Genomic DNA, 20,039 nt, shown 5'->3' with positions numbered 1-20,039 from the left:
TTTCTCTGCTATCAAATGCTTGTCCTCTATTAATGACAGTCTTTTCTCACAGTTTCATTGTAATGACTGCTTTCTAAGAGAGAAATTTGGGCTGTCATGTAAGACAGACTGAGGCCCCTTTAACCTGGCACTTTGTGTTTCTCCTGCAGGCCCTACGGTCAGAGCTGAAGGACCGTGAGCACTTGGTGGTCAGCACTTTGGATCAAGCCCGGATGTTTCTCGCTGAGCAGCCCATTGAGGGTCCTGGAGAGCCACGCAAGAACCTGCAGCCAAAGACCGGTATGTTTACGCTCTCCATAAAAAAAAAAAAATCCATATATTTGTATTCACGCTTGAAAAAGAAATAGATCATTTTTCATTCGAGAGCATTCATCACACTATACTCACACTTGATGTGAAAATGTTAAGGCCTTCTGTTGAAAAAAGAAATTTCATTAAAACTGTAATTCCAGAACCATTGTCCATATTAACCACTTTTCATGTTTTTATAACGATTTCAAGTACAATAGGAGTCTTGCAGTACACTAAGTATTTTACTATTAAGCCAATCCCAAATGGACTTCTTCAAGAATATACAGGAAGACTAAATAGTAATAATAGACTCCTTCCTTGTTTGGGCTATTTTTCTCCTTTATTGGATAGAATACAGCACAGAGCTCACAGGAGGGGAGGGAAAGAGGGGTGATGACTACAACAAAGGCCCTTGGCTGTACTTAAGCCGTTTTACAGCCCGATGTCACCAGAATGCCTTCGCAGACTTCTTTTCTAACCAGCTTGGAAGACCAGATCAGCAAGGTGTCTCATTCAGTACATCCTGCCCGCGGAACAATCAGACATTTACAGCAAGCCTGTCTGGTTGCCTTAAAGCCAAATATACGGACTTACTTGGCCCGATTTTTTGGTCGAGTGCCCTTGGAACTCCATTCACTGAAATGTGAGCTGGTGGTCATGCCAATATCTAACAGAGCACCCAAGAATTAAATATGCACCGGCTCATTCAGCATTCTCTGTCTGTCTCTGTCGGATGCGGCAGGGAAGTCTTGGTTAAGTCAGCATTTCCCTTCAAACTAAAACCCTACTGTGTAAATAATTAAACCAACCCAAGGGGCTGTGTAGGGGTGTGGCGAGACTTCAGAGCGCCTTCCGATAGGCTTGTTGTCTGTGATCTTTGATACGGATATCAAAGCGTCTCCTCATTGTATAAATAGATAAAAAGCTGATCTAAGATCAGAGGCTGCGCTTGTTGTTTAATCAGAGGAGATGGAATTTCTGAGAGTGACACTGCAGTAAAGTCTTAACAACTTCATTTGTCTCATCGCGGTTTAGTTTTGTCTGTGCCGCTGGATTGACTTGTTTGGTTTGAAGCCCACATTCTTCATTACAACAGACAGACACCAGCACGTTGTCGACTACCTGTAGTACGTCTCAAAGATGTCTGACTTATGTTTATGCATGCGAGGGAGGGAAAAGGAGAGAGACTGCAGAGGGGCAACAGGTGAAGATGGTAATTCAGTCCTTACCCTGGAGACGAGACCTTAGAACTCATGAAAGCTGCTCATCTTTCGTTGGAGTGAAAATGGGTATTTGCAGAGCAGTTTTCTCTTCCACCAGCTGTCTTATTTCCTCTCTGTCTCCGTCCACTGGTATGTCACAATTATCCTGTTCCCTCACCTTTCCTGCCTTCCTCATTTCCTGTATCCCCCATGTGTCTCGCCCTTTTTTTCTTTTGGTCACTTTTTAAAGAAGGTCTAATTTTAATAAAATGACAGAGCTCCATAAATTAGCACCCCTATATCATGAAAAATTTGAAAATGGATGATTTGTCTCTCTCTTCTCTGAAATATAACTTGTATATAGAATTACATGTTAGGAAAACAGAAATCATCATTGGAAGAAGAAGCTCTGGCTGCAAGGATTTGAGCGATTTGCATTTCTAACATAATAAAAGGCTTGAAAACTGTCATTGTCAGCAAAATAACTTACTTCTCTCTTCATCTTCTCCTCCCTCCCCTCTCTTCCTCCAGACCTCACCCCAGAGGAGAAGGCCCGAGGGTTGGCCCGGGCCATCCGCAAGCAGACAGGCGAAGTGAGGGAGCGGTGGGAGCGTCTGAAAGGACACATGGGCGGCTGGCAGAGTCAGGTGGAGCGAGCCTTGGAGCGACTCCAGGAGCTGCAGAGCTCCATGGACCAGCTCGACCTGCGGCTGACTCGGGCAGAGGAGGCCAAAGCTACCTGGCAGCCTGTAGGGGATCTGCTGATCGACTCTCTGCAGGACCACATCGACAAGACCGTGGTGAGTCAGACCGCCACCATACGCAGCTTAGTCATCAACACATCAAGGCAGGAGTTAGACACCCCACCACTCTGTACATCATTACAGCTTGCAGCACTGAGTCACCGAGGTTTTTTTTTTTTTAAGTGCAGGATCTTAATAGGTTTAACCGTGAATAGCCTGTTTAACTTGCAAATCATTGATTTAACAGTCAAGTCGGCACTGCCAGTTGTGATTCGAGTAAAAGTATTATGATTATTTAAAGTATTAGCCAGCAAATCCATGAAACACGTTCGCGCACCAGTGAAGCTGGGTTTCCATCCAAATGTTCAACAGATTTTAACCACATTTGGAGAAAATCTGAAAAACAAAATGGAACTGAAAGCTAGTTACCATTCACTACTATGTGATTGTTTTGCGAGTTAGTTAAGCAAGATAGGCAGTAGGTGGCGCCAATTCTCCAGTTAGAAAATCCTTACAATATTTCAGAACAAGAGGTCGCAACAAGATGACATAATGAAATGAACCCCAGTCAAAAAACCGCCACTCGATTTGTTCTCGGGTTTGATGATTCTCTCTTCTTTGTTTGCAAATGCTGCTCATCAAAAATTTGAGGAGGCCTACTTTCCGAAGTAGAACCTGGCGACGAAACAAACGACGCATTTAGTTCACGAGCGGAAAAATGATAGCCCTTCCCAATAAACAGTAAACAATCAATGAAAAAGTGGCGAAGGAGAAATGGAGGACGGAGGAGAAACAGCGGCGCCAAAAACATCACGTAATGGTTCACGGGTTGCGTGAGCAAAGGCTGCTCCTTCTCTGTTGTGTTTGGCTGTTCGTCACACAGCCTCACATCTCGCTGATTGCCTCCCCATGGTATGGACAGTCTGGCCAATTATGGCTCATAATATCCACGTCATGTAGGCATCCACTGTGAATGAGACTCTACGAATGGATTTTCACTTCAGTGGAGACCTCTCCAGAGCGTGACACACACAAAGGATGCAGGCATTAAGTTTATATTGACAGCCACGGTAAAATTTTAATTACAAATTATAGCTTAACAAAATTCAATTTAAAACTTGATGCATCTTCCAGTTATGAGGTCAGCACAAAAATGATGAACAGCAGTTAAAATTAAGCAGGAACTCACAGTTATTATTCGTGAAAGCACAAACTTCATTATTAAATCAATAGTTTGACTGAGTTTGTAATTTTTATGCTTCCTGTCCAGGCCTTCCGAGAGGAGATCGCCCCGCTACGTCAGGATGTAAGAATCGTCAATGAGCTTTCTGCAGAGCTCACGCCGTTGGACATCCAGCTGTCCTCCACCGCCTCCAGACAACTGGACCAGCTCAACATGAGATGGAAGCTACTACAGGTTTGAGCGGAGACACACACGTCCACACTCTGTCTCGCTTTGGCTTGGACTTTCTGCCACTCCTCTCCTAAATGAATCTTGTTCCTCTTTCGTCCTCCACCCTCGTTCTCCTACTGCCTACCTGTTTTTATCTCTTCCATCCATCTCTGTCTCCCTCAGTTTGTCCTCTCACAGCGAACATGCCGTTCTCACCGCGGCTCTAAACATCAATGGCCACTGTTCTCGCAGAACAGCAGTCACGTTCTTGGTTTTCTGCGAGCTTGAATGTCTTGGTCTGATCCGCTGAGGGACTCGCTGATTGTTTCTCAGAGCGAAGCGAATCTCAGCCCTAGAGGGAAAGTCATAGAGGAGTCTCTTTACAAGTCATCAGAAAGAAAGATAAGAGGAGTGATGCTGGTTGTGAATTAGGGAGCAAAATTCTCTGTTAAGTTTATATGAGCATGAAACATACCAGTGTACACACACTCTCCTTATGAAGCAAGGTCAGTTATCCTGTTTTTTCATTTTTACGCTGCACCCTCATCAGGACTATTTAACCATTAGCTGTTTTTCTTTCACTGATTGGTAATTTATTGCATCTTTTCTTGGTCTAGACCTACATGTTTTGATCCTGACAGAGTAGAGCCAGATGGCTGCAGAGAAATGTGATGTCAGAGTGTATTTTCTCCTTAATGACTGACTCTTTGAGCCTCCTGACCAAGCTGACTGATGCTACCTGCTGTGCCGAGCGGTAGGAGGACTGAATACAGGTCAGGTCGCGCCATGTGACGGCATCAAAGACACTGTCATGGAAACTTTTATTTTTGCACTCTTCATTTGAAGTTTCTCTTGTGTACAGCCACGTGGCATCGTCGCCGTAGATAAATGAGTCGGGAATGTGGGCAGAAAAAAGGCGCGTGGGCAGAAAAAAGCAAGACAGGGAGCTATGTGTGGAGAAAAAAAAATGAAATCCTGGAGCCTAAAGTCATCCCTTTTTAAGTATGACACTGCCGCAGAGTGAGATTGGGTCGTTGGGCTAATTTGTAGCCTTGTGATCGTTCCCATGTACTGTAGAGACAGCCACTAATAGTCTTTCTGCCTGGAGAATGACCATAACTCAACCAGCAAGTCAGAGGAGGGCAGGGTTTCAGCGGACTTCACACTTTATCTCTCTGCTGTCCACTTTTTATTTCTTTCCAGCCTGCAGGAAGGCAACAGCTTCACTAATAAACCATGTCTGACTGTGTAGTTTGATGACTCGGTTTTCATATGCAGACAGCTCCCATCTTCCTCTCTGTGGGACAGTGTCCATGATAGCCATTAGTGGCCGGAAAGACACTGAGCTATTGGCCTTTCCTTGCCTATTTCCAGGATCCCCATGTAGACAGCTGTTAGCTGGCTGCCATAATGCCTGAGGTGTGTGTGCGCGTGTGTGCGAGTCTGTGTGAGTCTCAATATTACAGACTGCCAATACTTTCCCGCTAGTAGACCTGATGGAGCAAAGCAACCCCACAGCTGCGTCAGGCACAGGTGCACTGCCCGAGAGGTCAATACCCAGCTTCACAGTGGAGCGGGAGTGAATGTGTGTGTTTGTGTGTGTGTTTGTGATTGATAACTCAAAGCTGTACGAAGCTTCACCTTTCGCTGAGCGCAGTCCCAGCAGAATTGAACGGTGGAACGAGCATTATTTATAAGCAAGCTATCCTTTTGTTTCTGGACTGCAGTTTTGTAATAATACAAGTGTTGTGGAGTACATGAGGAAAAGGAGGGTTTTGAGTCCTGTCCTGTTTTTGATCATAATCAGAATATGATGTTTACATGCAGCATAAGACACCACATGATTCTGATATTATTCTGCTCTCTGAGCTGTGTGTCATGTGTTTTTGACTCCTCCATATCTCTCTCTGTGGTTTCTGCACTGCTTGAATTACCTCGCCAGCAGAGGGATAAAGCCAGTTTGATGTCTTGCTGCTTTATTTTCCACTTTGCTGGATTTGGCTTCTCCATCTGATCACAAGTAATGGAAGATGAAAGCAACAGTACAATAATGTCAGACTATCGCTTGCATTTCAGTGTCAGACCATCGTGGAACAGCACATCTTTTTGTTTTACTGACTAACTCACACTATGTAACTTGAGTTGGCGACACACCTGCGCTCGAGGTGAACAGTACAAAATGCTGCAAAATACACATTTGTCTATTGTCAGCTTTTGCCGTTCCATTTGAACCATGTGGCTATATTTTCTTTTGTTTTATTAGGTCATTGTGGTCAGTGGTGCAAATCAGTGAGCAGGACTGTTTCAGAGCATTATTGTTTTTTTTTTTATATATACTTTTTACATCAATGTGATAAAGTACCTTGATTTGTCTGGTTTATTTTATCTAAAAAAGTTTCTTTTTTCCAGAAACTTAACCACAGAATACCACTATATTATATATATGTGGGAAATGATGTGATTCACATCGCCCACCTTTAACTTTTGCACATGGCAGACTGTGATCAGGAATCTGGGTCGGCTGTTTAATGCCACAGTATCCCAACTTCTGCCAGAGTACACCAGCTCGTACTTGATTTTCTCAAATTGGGATTTACGCAAATTCTTCTCAGTTCAGTTAGTTCGATCAGATGCGCTGTGTAATTCCTATACAGTGCAGTACATATCAGCGAACGGCTATACAGTGGTAAATGAGATAGCACGTATATTAACCTTCTTCTCACTTAAGTTATGATGCAGTATATATTTGTTCCTCCAGAAGAAAAAAGTTTCTTGAGCTTGGGGTTTTACAGCAAATCCACTTCCAACTTAATTGCACTGAAATTGAATTCATGCCAACCATGACGCCATCTCCAGCCACTGTAAAGTCCTGTTTCGCTGAGTGCAGCTTTCAGGCCCACAGCTGACTGTCTTCTCTCCCGTCTGTGTGTCGTCGTGCAGGTGGCGGTGGAGGACAGACTGAAGCTGCTGCAGGAAGCCCACCGAGACTTCGGCCCCTCCTCCCAACACTTCCTCTCCAGTGAGTACAGAGCCAGTTACTGTACAGAGCCAATTAGAATTTTTTGTGTGTGTGTGTGTGTGGGGGGGGGGGGGGGGGGGTGACTTGGTTTGGTTCCACCGAGTTACATTGTTTCACATCCCCTAATTTTTTCCCCGTTCCATCTTCTAATCTTCAGCCATACGCTTCACAGTCACGCATGCTCGAGGGATGCGTACACACACACGCGCGCACACACATACACAGTTTGCAGACGAGGCACTTTACTCTTGAATAATGCAAGGCTTAATTACAGCTCTCCACTGACTCCCTTCTCTTTCACCCTCTTTAGAGTGGTCATTAGCAGAGAGAGGGGAAGAGAGAGAGACGGGGACAAAGCTGGAGAGAAAAGACAAATGCTGGAGCGTGAACATTAAACAAAGCGTCTGGTCTCTTGCTCCTCGTCTCTCTCTCTCTCTCCCTCTCTCTGTCTGTTGTCATTTTTATACTATACAGCCATTAGTGTTCTTTCTGCTCCACCTGATTTGCTTTGCTGGCTGTCAGACACAGAGACCAAATGGACGATGCGAAATTCAGAGCAGGTGGTGCGCTCGGCCACCGTGCCATGTCACCAGTGGACATGAATTCACCGAGTAAGCCCTGCTGAGAGCTCTGCAACCGCACCAGACAAAACAGCACTCTGTCTCTTCTTTCATCTCCCTGCCACTATGACACTATCTACTCCATCACACATTCGCTCTCATTACACCAGTAGCTTAATATTCCCTCAGGGATCAATAAAGTACTGCGTCCTTATCTTGCCCTATCCATCTCGTATATCTCCCAATCTTGCTTAATCTCTTTCTCTTACTGTCTTTTCATCTCTCTATCTGAGCGTGGAGCTGTGTCAGGGAGGAGGGAAAGTGGGAGGGTGATAAATCAAGCAACATTTCTGCTCCGTATTGCTCTTGAGAGCTTCTCGAGTCTTATATTAAGCTGGTTTTAACACTGTATCAGCTTGGCATTTTTAAGTTTTCCTTGGTCTGTTCGTATTTCTGGTCTTCTTTCGTATTCCATGAAGATTTAAATAAAACTGGGCTTGTGGCACCTTTCCTCAACAGTTTTCTTTTTCTCTGTTTTTTAATTTATTTTCCCCTCTCATGCCCTATTATCTCCCTCCTCCTTCTTTCTGCTGAGAAAACAATACCCATTTTACTCTTTTTTTTCTCCCAATTTCATGCATGAGTCTTCCTTACATGGCTAGACTGTGTTATTATGGAAGTGTTAGATGTGAGAATTATTTCAAGTCAAGCCCCAGACACTAAATGGATTACTGTACTGCATGCAAAAATTGTGCAGCGTTTATTAAGATGGTGTTGTGATTTGGACTTCTTCACTTTCTCCCCATCTCTCCTTTTTCTTTCTGTCTGTCTCTCTCTGTCTCTCTCTCTATCTCTGCAGCTTCGGTACAGCTCCCCTGGCAACGTGCAGTTTCTCAGAATAAGGTTCCATATTACATCAAGTAAGTGGCGAGAAATTGCTTCGATAGCTGTCTACGTGTACGTATAATTTGTATGTAGTTGTGCTTGTGTGTGCTTGTCTGTGTCCCTGATTATTGTGCACTGGTAGGCCTTCATGGCAGAGCAGTCAAGATATTGTCTGCAAAACTGCTGTTGGTTCAAAAAACACCTCTTTGTTTTTTGGTATGTGTTACCAACCGTCTGGTTTGTTCTGTGTGTTACTCCTTAATGCAGCGCTACAGTACATGTCTGAGTTGTGAGCTCTTGAAGTGATGAGTGATTTTCTCGCCTCAGACTTATCAATTTATCAAATTTCTAGACACCTGGAGTGGACAAACTATGCAGTTTTTAGTTTAGAAATGGGACAGTGAGAGAAGGGAAGACACGCAGTTACCACAATCGAACCTGTGGCCACTGCAGAGGACCGACAGCCTCAGTACATGGGGCGCACATCCTACCAGCAGACCTCACCCTGTTGTATGATTACTTTAACTGGCATCTTTGCAAGGTTGATTTCCAGCTGCTGTACCCTCCTCAAGGTAGCCCCTCATGGGGCAGTGAGGTGCAGATGGGGTTGACTTTCTGTTTTTAATTTCAGTTCGTAATTGACTGTGAAATAGCTCATTATCTCAAACATTTTTCTGTGGGGAATCTAAAGCTTAAGTCTTCTCAACCTTAATGCTCTGACCTCTCTCACATACATCACCTAGGAATGGGCTGGTAGCTATTGTTATTGTTTTGTACATTCAGTGCACGTTCATCTTTTATTTTATTCCCAATTAGGAGCTTTTTTTTGCCGATTTGCTCCCCTATATATTAAAATTCTAGCTGTTTCACCTGCATATTTCTCAGTCCAACATTAGCACTGCTTTTGCATAGATAATGCCTGGCTGGATCCCAGGACAGCTTTCTCACTGGTCTAATAGTATCTAGAACAACTTTAGCTTGACGCCATGCTTCATATTCTAGTTTCTTCCAAATGAGGCCAGACAACAGGTTTCATTTTAAATGGGCACACAAGAAGACAGCTTCTCTACTGTTCCGGAAATGTCTGAAAGTTTGACGGACCTCATTATCCAGAAATCATGTAATTGTCACAGAACTGCTGACTAGCCAAACCTGAATTCATCCTTATTTTAGTCTGTTGATGAGAAAAATCTGAGGGTAACACGTTCAGCTGTATATCCTCCTTTTTTCAGTTGGTACACTGTTCCAAGCCTTACTTTGGGATTTAGGGTGATAAAATGGGCATCATTTTTAGTGCTGCCCCCTTAAATCGCCTTGTGCCCTGAGTCCAAATGCCACCGCCTCAGTTAAATTGTCAAATAGCCATTTTTTAAAAATTCCCCTTGTGCCATTGTCCACAGAATAACCCACAATAAAAGCCTCAGCAATGAAGATTTAGAAGTCTAGTCTTGTCCCAGTGATAGGTTAAACTCCAGAAAGTTTTGATGCAACATAAAACCAGCCAGTTAAAACCACAGATTCAGTTTATTGAATCATATTGAAAATTCAATTTGGGAGGAGGTCAACGTAAAATGTTTTCAGACAGATGGTAAAGACACAGACAGAGATGGAGAAAAATAGGATTTAGACAAAGAGAGAGGGGGAGGGACACCTGCGCCGTGCTTTGGCCCACAGCTTGGCACGAGAAAGGGATCAGAGATGAAAGCCAGGCAGGCAACGACTCGGAGGACAAGCTTATAACTTTAGAGTCAACAGCAGCCTGTGATCACAGATGTGCCCAGCCAATGAACCTGCATCCGCCCACTCGCACAAACAAAACATGTGCACAAGGGCATTCGCACAAACCCAACACACACGCATGCAGTTGGACACACGAATAGAGATGCACGTCCTCACTCTGGCAAAGAAAGGCTTGCCCAAAGATGCATGTGAAGTCCAACTGGAACCAGGCTCCAACTAACCGAACACACACAGACCCATTGTGAGCACACGCCATATGTTCTGTCTGTGCCTCCGGGTTGGTTGGACCAGATTTTGTCTTCTCCATGGCTGCTTTCATGTTAACCCTAAATTGCCTTCCAGTGACAGAAAGAAAATAATTAATCCTCCTTCAGCTTCATCCTCAGTGTGCGTCTTTGCTTTCGTTTTAAAGTGAGCGTCTGCTTTACGCTGCCCTCTCTGATTCTCCCTCACATGCAGTTCTTCATGCAGGCTGGTGTACACTCATACGTACCCACTTAATTTGCAGCTTCAAAACCAAACTCTAGACCCATCTCCAGGACTAATCACAGGTCGCTTTCAGTGCCATGACATCCTTGGGACAACCGCATCAGTCGTTGACACATTCATTTCCCTGAACCCCTCCCTGTCTCCTCATCTCCTCTCATGCTCTGCCTCTTTTTTTTGAGCTGACAAAGGGCCCCTGATTAAAACTGCGCCTTGTCCACCCCCTGTAGTGAGGAGTTCAAGCGACATATTGGGGGAAAATCAAATGGCTTCTGTGCCTGCTGCCTCATGCTGGCAGCCTCACATGCTGTCCCATTTCACCCATTCTGGCACTTCTGGGGTGGGCTCACACGCCTTGTGGGCTTTTTGAGAGGAAATATAGCAAGACTGCATCTGCAAAGATTAGAGAAAGTCTCCTCAACATTCCGAGGCTTTTCTGGATGTACTGTCTGTCTGCGTTTTTGTCAGGAACTATATGGCGGAGTTAGTTGTCCCTAACAGAACGGACAGCCTTTATGTACATGAGTGGACTTCATGCAACCGCCTCACAGGGTGTCTTTGTTATATGGGTGAAGTTTTAAGAAGAATACAAAGCTGTTTGAAGTGGATTCATGAAGGAGAATACTGATAACTTCGGGGTGGGATGGGTTAATGCTTTAAGAGGAAAAAGAGGCAGAGGAGGAGATGTGAAAGCCAGAGGAAGACAGGGGATGTCAGGTAGTGAATGCAGGCACTTATCACCTGTCAGAGACACTTCTCGATAAGTCTGGCGCTCACTGTCACCGAGAAAAAAAATCCTGAAATCCTCTTTCTTACTCAGATATTTGACTAATTCGGTGTTCTTTGGACACCCAGATATGCAAGTAATCATTCAACGGCACACTCATGATTATTCAAGAAGCCTTCTCAGTGTGTGACAGTGACAAACTCTCAGCAGCAAAGAGTTGTGCACAAGTGTTTGACTCGTCTATAGCCAGTGTTTTGATGAGATACGTCCACCCCTTGCCCTGCATGTCTATCGTTGACCATGGGGCAGGTGGGCATATCGCAGAGGGATTGTACATCCCATTTACACCTGGAATTAAAATGCAGTCTGAAGGCTGACAGAGACACACCACTAAATGCTCATTATATCTCTATTCTGTGCCATGAAAGTACCAAAAGATCAGTTATTCAACAGACCTGTGTGAAAAATGGAAGCAATGCAGGTGGGAAATGAATGCTATACAGTTAGAAATAACCGTGTGCGTTGCATTCATCTGTGCAGCTGATCTGCTTTTAACAAGGCATATAATTTATCTAGTCACAGAGTAGCCTCACCGCAGGTACTGCAACACCGGGACAAACAGAAAACAAGAAAGGAATAACTGAATGCATTACGTTCGCAGAATTTACAAAGAGGACGAATAATTAAGAATTTGTTGTAGACAGCGTTTCACAAAGTTTCCCTCAAACAGTGTTTTGTTTATTTTGTTCTTTTGTATTTTTGTTTTAGGGGGTCTGGATCTGATTTGCTGCCACCTCAAATTACTCACGCACAGTTTTTTTTTTGAGGATCTCAATGAGGATAACGAGAAGGCATTGAAAATACCAGGTGGCAGCGCAAAGGCAAGATCAGATCATTTATTATCCAGATAACATGTCTGGATACAGATCCCATTTCAATACCAGGTGTAAATGGGCCCCTTTTGTAGGGAAGACAGAAAGGCAGACATAGTCACTAGTCGTGGGAAATTGTGGTCATGAATAATTATGGAGCAGCAGAAAAGGAGTAATTAGTAAAACCACTTTAACCTTCTGCTGGACTCGGTAGCAGCTGGAAATGGCAACGGCGCACAGAAAACGTCAAAGGATACGGCAATTAATTTTGATATCTTAATTGTTATCGTGGGGATCTGTTAGTCTGAGGGTCGCGTACTTCTGTCGGGCGCTTTCAGAAGCCTACTTCGCACACTCGCTCAGACAGAAACCCCATGAAAGCATCTACTCGGTCATTTTTTCAACCCCGCAGTACCCCAGTGGCTACATGAATTTCATCCTTCCTCCGCCTGCTGCAGCATCCCCTTCTGTGACCCCATTTGATTTGTTGTTGCTCACTCTGAGATGTCATTTAGTGATGCTGATGACGGAAAATGTCACATGCATTGCACAAGACCCGAGCGGCTTCATCCCCAGATGCTCCCGCTCACAGTTAGCCCAAAAAAAGCCAAAATGAGCGCTCATCGTTGCTTGTCTCTCAGATCCAACTTGGATGCAGAAGTAGCATCATGTCAACACTTGAAATTAACAATCATCTTTATCGATCCGTTTTTTTGGTTAATTTTTTAATGCATAAAATGGAAAATGTCTTCCACAAGTTCCCAGAACTCAGAGCAGCTCTTCACATTGTTTGTTTTGTCTGGTCAGCAGTCCAAAACACTAAAATTATTCAATTTAGTCATGTAAAACAGAAAAGCATTGAGTCATTACACACTTAAATATGACTTAAACCAAGAGGTAATCAGAAAACTCATCATTGATTTTTTTAGATCAGCTAATCACGTAATTGTTTGTGCACGTGGCCCTTAGCATGTTTAGGTATGTGCTGCATAACTTCTGGATGCATCTCCAAGACCCTTTCAGATATCTGCCAAGAAAATCTCTCTTTTTGTCCCCTGCTCTTTAATATTCTCCGATGCTTCTCCTCTTGCCAACGAATGTTTCCCGTTGTGTTATCTAAACTGTAGCAGCTTTGTAGTAAATGTGTCACCAGTTTGCCCCCCACCCCCACCCCCTCCTCCTGCAGGACAACAAAAAGATTGCTTAGGCATTACTAAGGGAATGAGTTGAAGGGAGAACATTGAGGACAGTTGAACCTGACAACTGAGTCGTCCTCATTATGGCATTCATGAGTTGTGGATGTAAGCACAAGCTTCCTAATCTTTTTTGATGGAAATGCGGCCTGCCTCTTGGTGTGTATCTGTGTGTGCATAAACGCGATGCGATACATCATCGTACGAGCTCTATCTTGTCTCCGATGTACCCTTCTAAGCTTTAATGACAAAAATGTTTTATGACAATAACTGTCGGAGGATTCTGGCCTCCATAGCCAGTTTTCTTCCTCCTAGTTGTGTGTTTGCGCGCAGCAAATATCAGCAAATCCCCCGACTTGGATTCACAGAAACCTTTTTGTCTATTCAGGCGAGCTCTTTGTAGTCCGTCTAAAGCAAACACGAGCACGGGAGGGCCAGGCGTTAGCCCCGCCTGTGCAGGTGTGAAAGGGGTCATCAGTCTGTGCGGACGCTGAATAGCGATGAACGTCCGCGTACGGGGACGTTGTCTGCTTCGCCACCTCAGTTCGCCGTCGGCACTCGGCTTCTCTTCCTGTCGCCTGTCAGCAGAGAGCGAGCTGTCGCAGAAACGGCAGGGGAGCCTCTGCATCCAACTTTCATTTCAGAAATCGCCCTCCAGAAGTCTTCTCAAACATTCCACGCTGATCCAAGTGCGGCGTCTGACAGCCAGGTGCCATTTTGACGTGCATGCACACACACACACACACACACACACACACCACGGTCAGCAGAGCTCAAGCAGACGTACTGACTGGCAGCAGCAGCTTGAGAAACATCAAATTCTTTGCTTTCATGCGTGCGAAAGGCAAAGTTTGATCAGTTTTCTCACAGGTCTTATTTAATTTCGTGCTGGTTTTTCTGTAGATTTCTGTGTGCATGCGTGTCTTTGTGAGGCTTCCGTCTGAAGCAGAAATATAAACAGGCAGTTTAGGCTTGGTCCCCTCATGTTTATGTCCCATGGTGGAAGGCAGATCCTGTCATGAGGGAGAAGGATTATGTCTATTTGTGACTGGTGTGTGTTTTCTTGCTGGACTGTTTTTTGGCTGCTGTGTGTGATTTATGATTTGTAGAAGAATATGTAGCCTCTGTCCCCAGTTCGGGCCCGCTAAGAAAAGAGTTTTTGATAAAGCCATCAGCGCTTGCACATGTCAAACGACGATGATGATGGTGATGTTAGCTTGTGTGAATTCCGAGGGTGTGTTCATTCTGTCAGGTTCTTGTGCGTACGTTTTTGTGTACTTCAGCTTTCGAAGTAGTTTGGTCTGTCATGCTGTTTCGTTTTTTATTTTGTGATAAGCCTTAAAAGTGTTTTTAGTGTCTCTAAGTGTGTGGTTTTGACATCAGTGGCTCCTGTCCAGTTGGTGCGTCAGCTTATGTGTTTTTCGTGTTTGTCAGTCTAATGGTTCTTCTCTGTTTTTGTGGCTTTCAGTCACCAGACACAGACGACCTGCTGGGACCATCCAAAGATGACAGAGCTCTACCAGTCACTAGGTAAGAAACACACACACACACGATCACACAGCGTCTTCAGGCCCTGAAAAAGTGAATTTGAAAAATCTTCTCCCAAAGATCTTGAATCTATCATTTCTACAAAACTTATTTTCTCAGTTACCTGTATTGATATCAGGCCATGCGGATGCTTACATTTCATTTGCCCGTGTTTTAGGATATTGCACACGCTGTCTCTGAGATTTCTGCCTCCAGGAATATTAAAAAATGTCATTCAAAAAAACAGCTATATTTCTGTCCCGAAACCATGTTATTGTCACTCTGGGTAATTCAAAGAATTCACTGTGAACTGTTACATCGCATTTTCGGTAAGAAAACGTTGAATGAAGGCTTTTCACAGTGTGCTCTGTGTATTATTCTGAGTAATAGGGCTGCTGATTCTGAAGAGAGATGTTGCTGTTGTATTTGATTAATGTAATCTCTCAGTGCTGTGAGCACCACAAACAAAATTCATTTCACTGTCATTATATTGGGATGGAGGCAAACAATTCGGACAGAGATCTTTCAGAACTTGGGCAAATAAACTCAAAACTCAAAACTTTGCCAGATACCGCTATAGGTGAGTCACATGGGTTGAAACAACGTTGAACTGACCCTTTAATAGGCTTAGTAAAGCCTGTTTTATGGCAGTGTACTGGTCTTTGAAGGGGCTAGGAACCACTAGGGTGACTTGAATGCCACATTTCAAATTACTGGTACATCTGCAGCTACTGCAGGGTTCTGTCAGGCTCATACACGTATGCTTTTGTTTTGTGAAACATGTCAAAGTAAACCTAAGAGGAGATTAATTTTGCAAATTGCAAGTTTTTTTTTTTTAACATTTGATGAAACCCTGATGGGCCCCTGATCTATTTGAGGGCAGCTTTGTGGTGAGGGTTCAACAAAGTCTTGTAAACCCTCTTGTCTAGTTAGTTTACTCTTTACATTTAACTTGGAAATTTGGCCCTGATCTTCTTGCTCTCTCTCCTGCTCCCTGTTAATATCCATATGCATGTCTCCGTCCCCGTGGGGTGGCCACTGTGACTGTTTTTTTTTAATGAGCAGCCAGATAAGTAATAAGCTGTGAAACTTTGGGAGTGTTTGCTGTAGGCCAGCAGCTCAACAAATAGCACCAGCCCCCACTGAGACGGAACTCACTAACCTAATTACACTGTCCACATTAGTCACCCCTCTCCTCGGTCATCTCCATAGACGGTCACTAACAAAAAGCCGGCTTTCATTGAAGACAGAGGTCCTGGCGTATTTCTGTTGCACTTTGTTTTCTGATTTTCTGCCTCTGTTTTCCTCTTGCCCGCCCAACGTTCATCTCTGTGTCTCTGTCCCTGCCTGTAGCGGACCTGAACAACGTGAGATTCTCAGCGTACCGAACAGCCATGAAGATCCGCAGACTACAGAAAGCACTGTGCTGTAAGTGAGACACACACACGCACACACACACACTCATACGCACCTTAATACCAACAGTCGTGGTCTGCTTCTTTTGAAGTCTGGGTGCAACAAGGGGATGCAGTAATGATTTGAAGCTTTGCAGGCGCTGTGCCAGACCGGCAAAGGAGCCAGGGATATTTTGGCTTTAAAATTACACAAACCCTGTCAGTGTGTGTGTCTGTGTATGTGCAAGGTTTTGTCCATGCACAGTCACAGCTGGTGCTTGTATTAAGCCCGGTGAGCATAGCCTCATTTGGTGTGTGCACAGGTGGGATTTTTTTAGGGTGTGCTTTTTTTAAACATTTTTCTCACCACCAGAGCTGCTGTTTTCTTGTTTAGAATGGAAGCTTTGATAAAGGTGGCTATTATCTCCAGTCTCAGGTGGCTATCAGCCCCATCTACACACACTGCAGGTGCATGCAGACTCCCCCTTTTGTGAGGTTCCAACCAGTAGCTACTTGGGGCTCAGCACGGTGTAATAGTAATGGTGACAAATGTTAACTATTATCCAGCTGTTGACATTATTATAGCAGCACATGCTGCGAACTCACACTGCTCATTTACATCCTGCTGTTTGTAGGAAGTTTGCTCCGTGTGGATGTTTGAAACAAATGCCTTGTGTGTGTGTGTCTGTGTGTCTGTGTGTGTGAGTGTCTGTGTGTGTGTGCACAGCTTTGGCCTGCGTACCTGAATAATCGTGGGTATCAAAGTGTGTTATTGTGTTTGTTGGTTGTTAATGAGTTTGAATGATTCAGGCGTTTTAGTTCGCTATCTCTTATTGCCTCTCCGATCGCATACGTGTGCTTGTGACGGGAATGCATTAGTCTGACTGATTTCGACTTGGGGCACAGCAATTCAATTTCATCCATTAGATTAGAGCAGTCACAGAGCAAAACACACACAATGCAGCACACACATGCAGCAGAAGGCTCAGTAGTTATTAGTTATTAGCCTGGATTCATGTGGAATCTGCTTGGAGACGCGAGTGCCTGTAAGAATGTTTGTGTGTGTGTGTGTGTGTGTGTGTGTGTGTGTGTGTGTGTGTGTGTGTGTGTGTGTGTGTGTGTGTGTGTGTGTGTGTGTGTGTACATGTACTTGTACAGGTATCTTTGTGAGAACCAATTTGAGTTTTAGACAATGGGATTGAGGACATTTTTAGGAAGTGAGGACATTTCGGCGGTCCTCACTTTAGGACATACCTTCAAAAGTCTGTCTGAGGGTTAACCTGGTTTTAAGGGTTTGGTTAGAATAAGGTTTAGTTTAAGGTTAGGGTAAGGGGCTCAGGACTGCATTATGTTATTGTGGGTCCTCACAATGATAGAAGTGCAAGGGTGTGTGTATGTGTGTGTGTGTGTGTGTGTCCCAACACACATGACAGGGATACTATAAAATGGCTAATTGGGTTAAGTCTGTGCCAGGGGGCTGGAGAAGCACAAATGAGCTTGCGTGGCATCCTGCTTATGTGCCACAGCCTCTCAGCTTCATACCCGCACGTGTAGTGAGAAAGCTGGAGAGAAGTGAAGTTTTGCTTTCTGGCAGCATGGCTGCCCTGCTGTGCCCCGCTACACGTCGATGCACCCCAGTAATTAGTGCTGTCTGGGGAGCAGGGGGCAACAAAAGGCAAGAAAGCTGCGGAGGGGCTGACAAGAAGCGAGCAATGGGGCAAATGAGGAGACTTAAGTGAGGAGAGGAGCTGAGAAGGATGAAGGCTGTAGGAGAGGGAGTGGTGTTTAAATGGTGTCTGGAAAAGTTGTGGAGGGTCAGAGCAAAAGATGCATACAGAACTACACTCTCTAATATATCTGTAAAAAGTTTTTAACCTCCTGTATTTTGGCATTTGTTGCATAAATCTGAATCAATATGCCGTAATCAATATCCTGAAAATCGAAATGCACATGATGTATGTCTAAATAAGTTGCTAAATGTTTGTGATGTTTATTTTAGTGATAAAAATCAGCCAAGACCCGACCCATAACCCAGCCCACATCTGTCGTACAGAATACTAATGAATCCAGAAGATTCTATTCTCCGACTCCACCCTCTCTACTCCATGGATCCACCATCAAACCGCCCAGCTCCCGGCCATTCCTTGGAGTTATTGGAGAATCACTAGTTCTGTCCCTTGATAATTGTTGTTTTAATAGGGCTGATTTCCCAATCGTTAACGTTGTTGCCATGACAAATGCAGGAGAGAATGTTGTGTGTCGTTACTGCAGAATTTACACTTTAATGCTACATCAGAGAACTTGCTATCAGCTCCTAAATCATGGATGCAGAATGTGTCTCGTTTTCTCTTGGTTTCTGGTGTACATGTAGCTGCTAGAATACGTCTGAGTTAGTAAATATGGACGAACTGTCTTGAGCCTTGTCTGCCACTGTTTCCTGCTGGCACAAGTGATGTGACATTTGTTCATTCATTAAATGTTAGTTAAATTCTGCCAGTGGTTCCGGACCTCTAAATGAGGATCAGATACGGGAGAACACCTGGTCTATACAGGATCAACACTATAATGGCCCTCATTTTGGTCATGCTAATAAATCACCTGTAGCAGACAGCACGCCGCACATTTGTTTTACCGTCTAGCAGAGAGTTTTGAACAGAGACGGGGTTAACTGGTTGACCTTTTCAGTGGACCATGAATAAAGCACTAAGTACAATAAGAGTCCCATCAGCATGTGTAAAGGTCATGAGCGAGCATTGTTTTCTTGCCCAAGCAAGCAAATGGGATATAATGTAACAGGCTAGCTATTTCCCCCAGTTTCCAGTCTTTGTGCTAAGCTACGCTAAGTGGCTTCTTGGTCCAGTCTCATATTAAACAGACAGATAAGAAAGTGGTGTTGATCTCTCAAGGAAGTGAATAAATGGATTAACCAAAATTAGCATCAGCATCTGCATACTGGTCAGAACAGTGCACTGGAGTGGAACACTTGTCCCAAGTCCATGCTACATGCTAATTCTATACATTATGTACTACATACTAATCATCATAGTAAACTGTTTTTGTGTATGTGTATTTTGACAGAAATAAAATTCCTGTTTTAATCAAGAGAAACTGAAACACAGCTCACCAACAGCTGCTGTGAAACAAAACAGCAATCTAGTATGCATGCTGTCTACTTTATGTCGACACTTTAACACTGTCAACACTACATCCCAAAATTTAGAGTCAGTAAGTATGAAATTGATTGTTTCAGAAATTTCTTGATGCAGGAAGATTTTTTTCATGGATGAATTAATCTCAGCCTGCTGGCAGATTCATGAAAATAATTCTCAGTAATAATCAAGCTAGACAACAGTATCTGTGTGTGCGTGTGAACGGCAGCATCTACTGAACAACAGCTGCTGAAAGTGTCTTGTGTTTTATCTACATTTCAATTACTCTGTTTTCTCTTGGTGTGTTTGTGTGTGTTTACACATCTGGCTACTTTGTTCAGCAGTGTTGTCCCAAAGGACTCAATTAGCCTGCTTTGTTCAGGCTTCTTCCTGTTTTCCCACTCTCTTACGGTCAATAAGTGCTAGCTACAGTATATAAGATGATATAATTGAGACATTTATATAAATACAGCATCCCGTTTTGCATTGTCATTGAAGATGAAGCAAACAAATTAAATTAGAAGAAAGTAGACTCTTCTTTGTCTGACTCTTGCACATTTTTCCCTCGTTTGTCTTCTCGTTCAGATTTCTCTCTCGGATTAATATTTCACCACAACGATCTGTCTGTTCTCCATCTGTACTCCCGGCAGACTCTCGCACTTAGTTGTTTTGAACTATTTTGGACAAAATATCAGTCAAGTCTGCAGTTTTGAAGTGTCTCTATGAATAGTCTGTGCCATTTTCAGCTCCTCGTCCTCTTCAGATTTGTCGGCATTTTTAGAAAAATCTGAGTCACGTCTGAAAGCCCAACGAACAAGTCTGACAGGTTACTAATGGTTCTGACTGGCTCTTTTTCTC

General features: G+C 43.9%; 1 protein-coding gene across 8 annotated transcripts in view; it reads left to right on the top strand.

The window, feature by feature from the left end:
• Nucleotides 1-20,039, top strand: part of utrn (utrophin) — a 173,584-nt gene that overhangs the window by 115,029 nt on the left and 38,516 nt on the right. For all 8 annotated transcript variants that reach the window (XM_070987929.1, XM_070987930.1, XM_070987931.1 and 5 more), the window contains 7 exons: nucleotides 150-279; nucleotides 2,025-2,293; nucleotides 3,507-3,653; nucleotides 6,570-6,648; nucleotides 8,068-8,128; nucleotides 14,580-14,641; nucleotides 15,992-16,066. In XM_070987929.1, coding sequence (XP_070844030.1) covers nucleotides 150-279; nucleotides 2,025-2,293; nucleotides 3,507-3,653; nucleotides 6,570-6,648; nucleotides 8,068-8,128; nucleotides 14,580-14,641; nucleotides 15,992-16,066 — 823 coding nt within the window. The remainder of the gene's footprint in view (nucleotides 1-149; nucleotides 280-2,024; nucleotides 2,294-3,506; nucleotides 3,654-6,569; nucleotides 6,649-8,067; nucleotides 8,129-14,579; nucleotides 14,642-15,991; nucleotides 16,067-20,039) is intronic.

Source organism: Chaetodon trifascialis, chromosome 19 (genome assembly GCF_039877785.1).
Source record: "Chaetodon trifascialis isolate fChaTrf1 chromosome 19, fChaTrf1.hap1, whole genome shotgun sequence".
Classification (NCBI taxonomy): domain Eukaryota; kingdom Metazoa; phylum Chordata; class Actinopteri; order Chaetodontiformes; family Chaetodontidae; genus Chaetodon; species Chaetodon trifascialis.
Note: the sequence above shows the minus strand (reverse complement) of the source record. Positions and strands in the feature narration are given on the sequence as shown.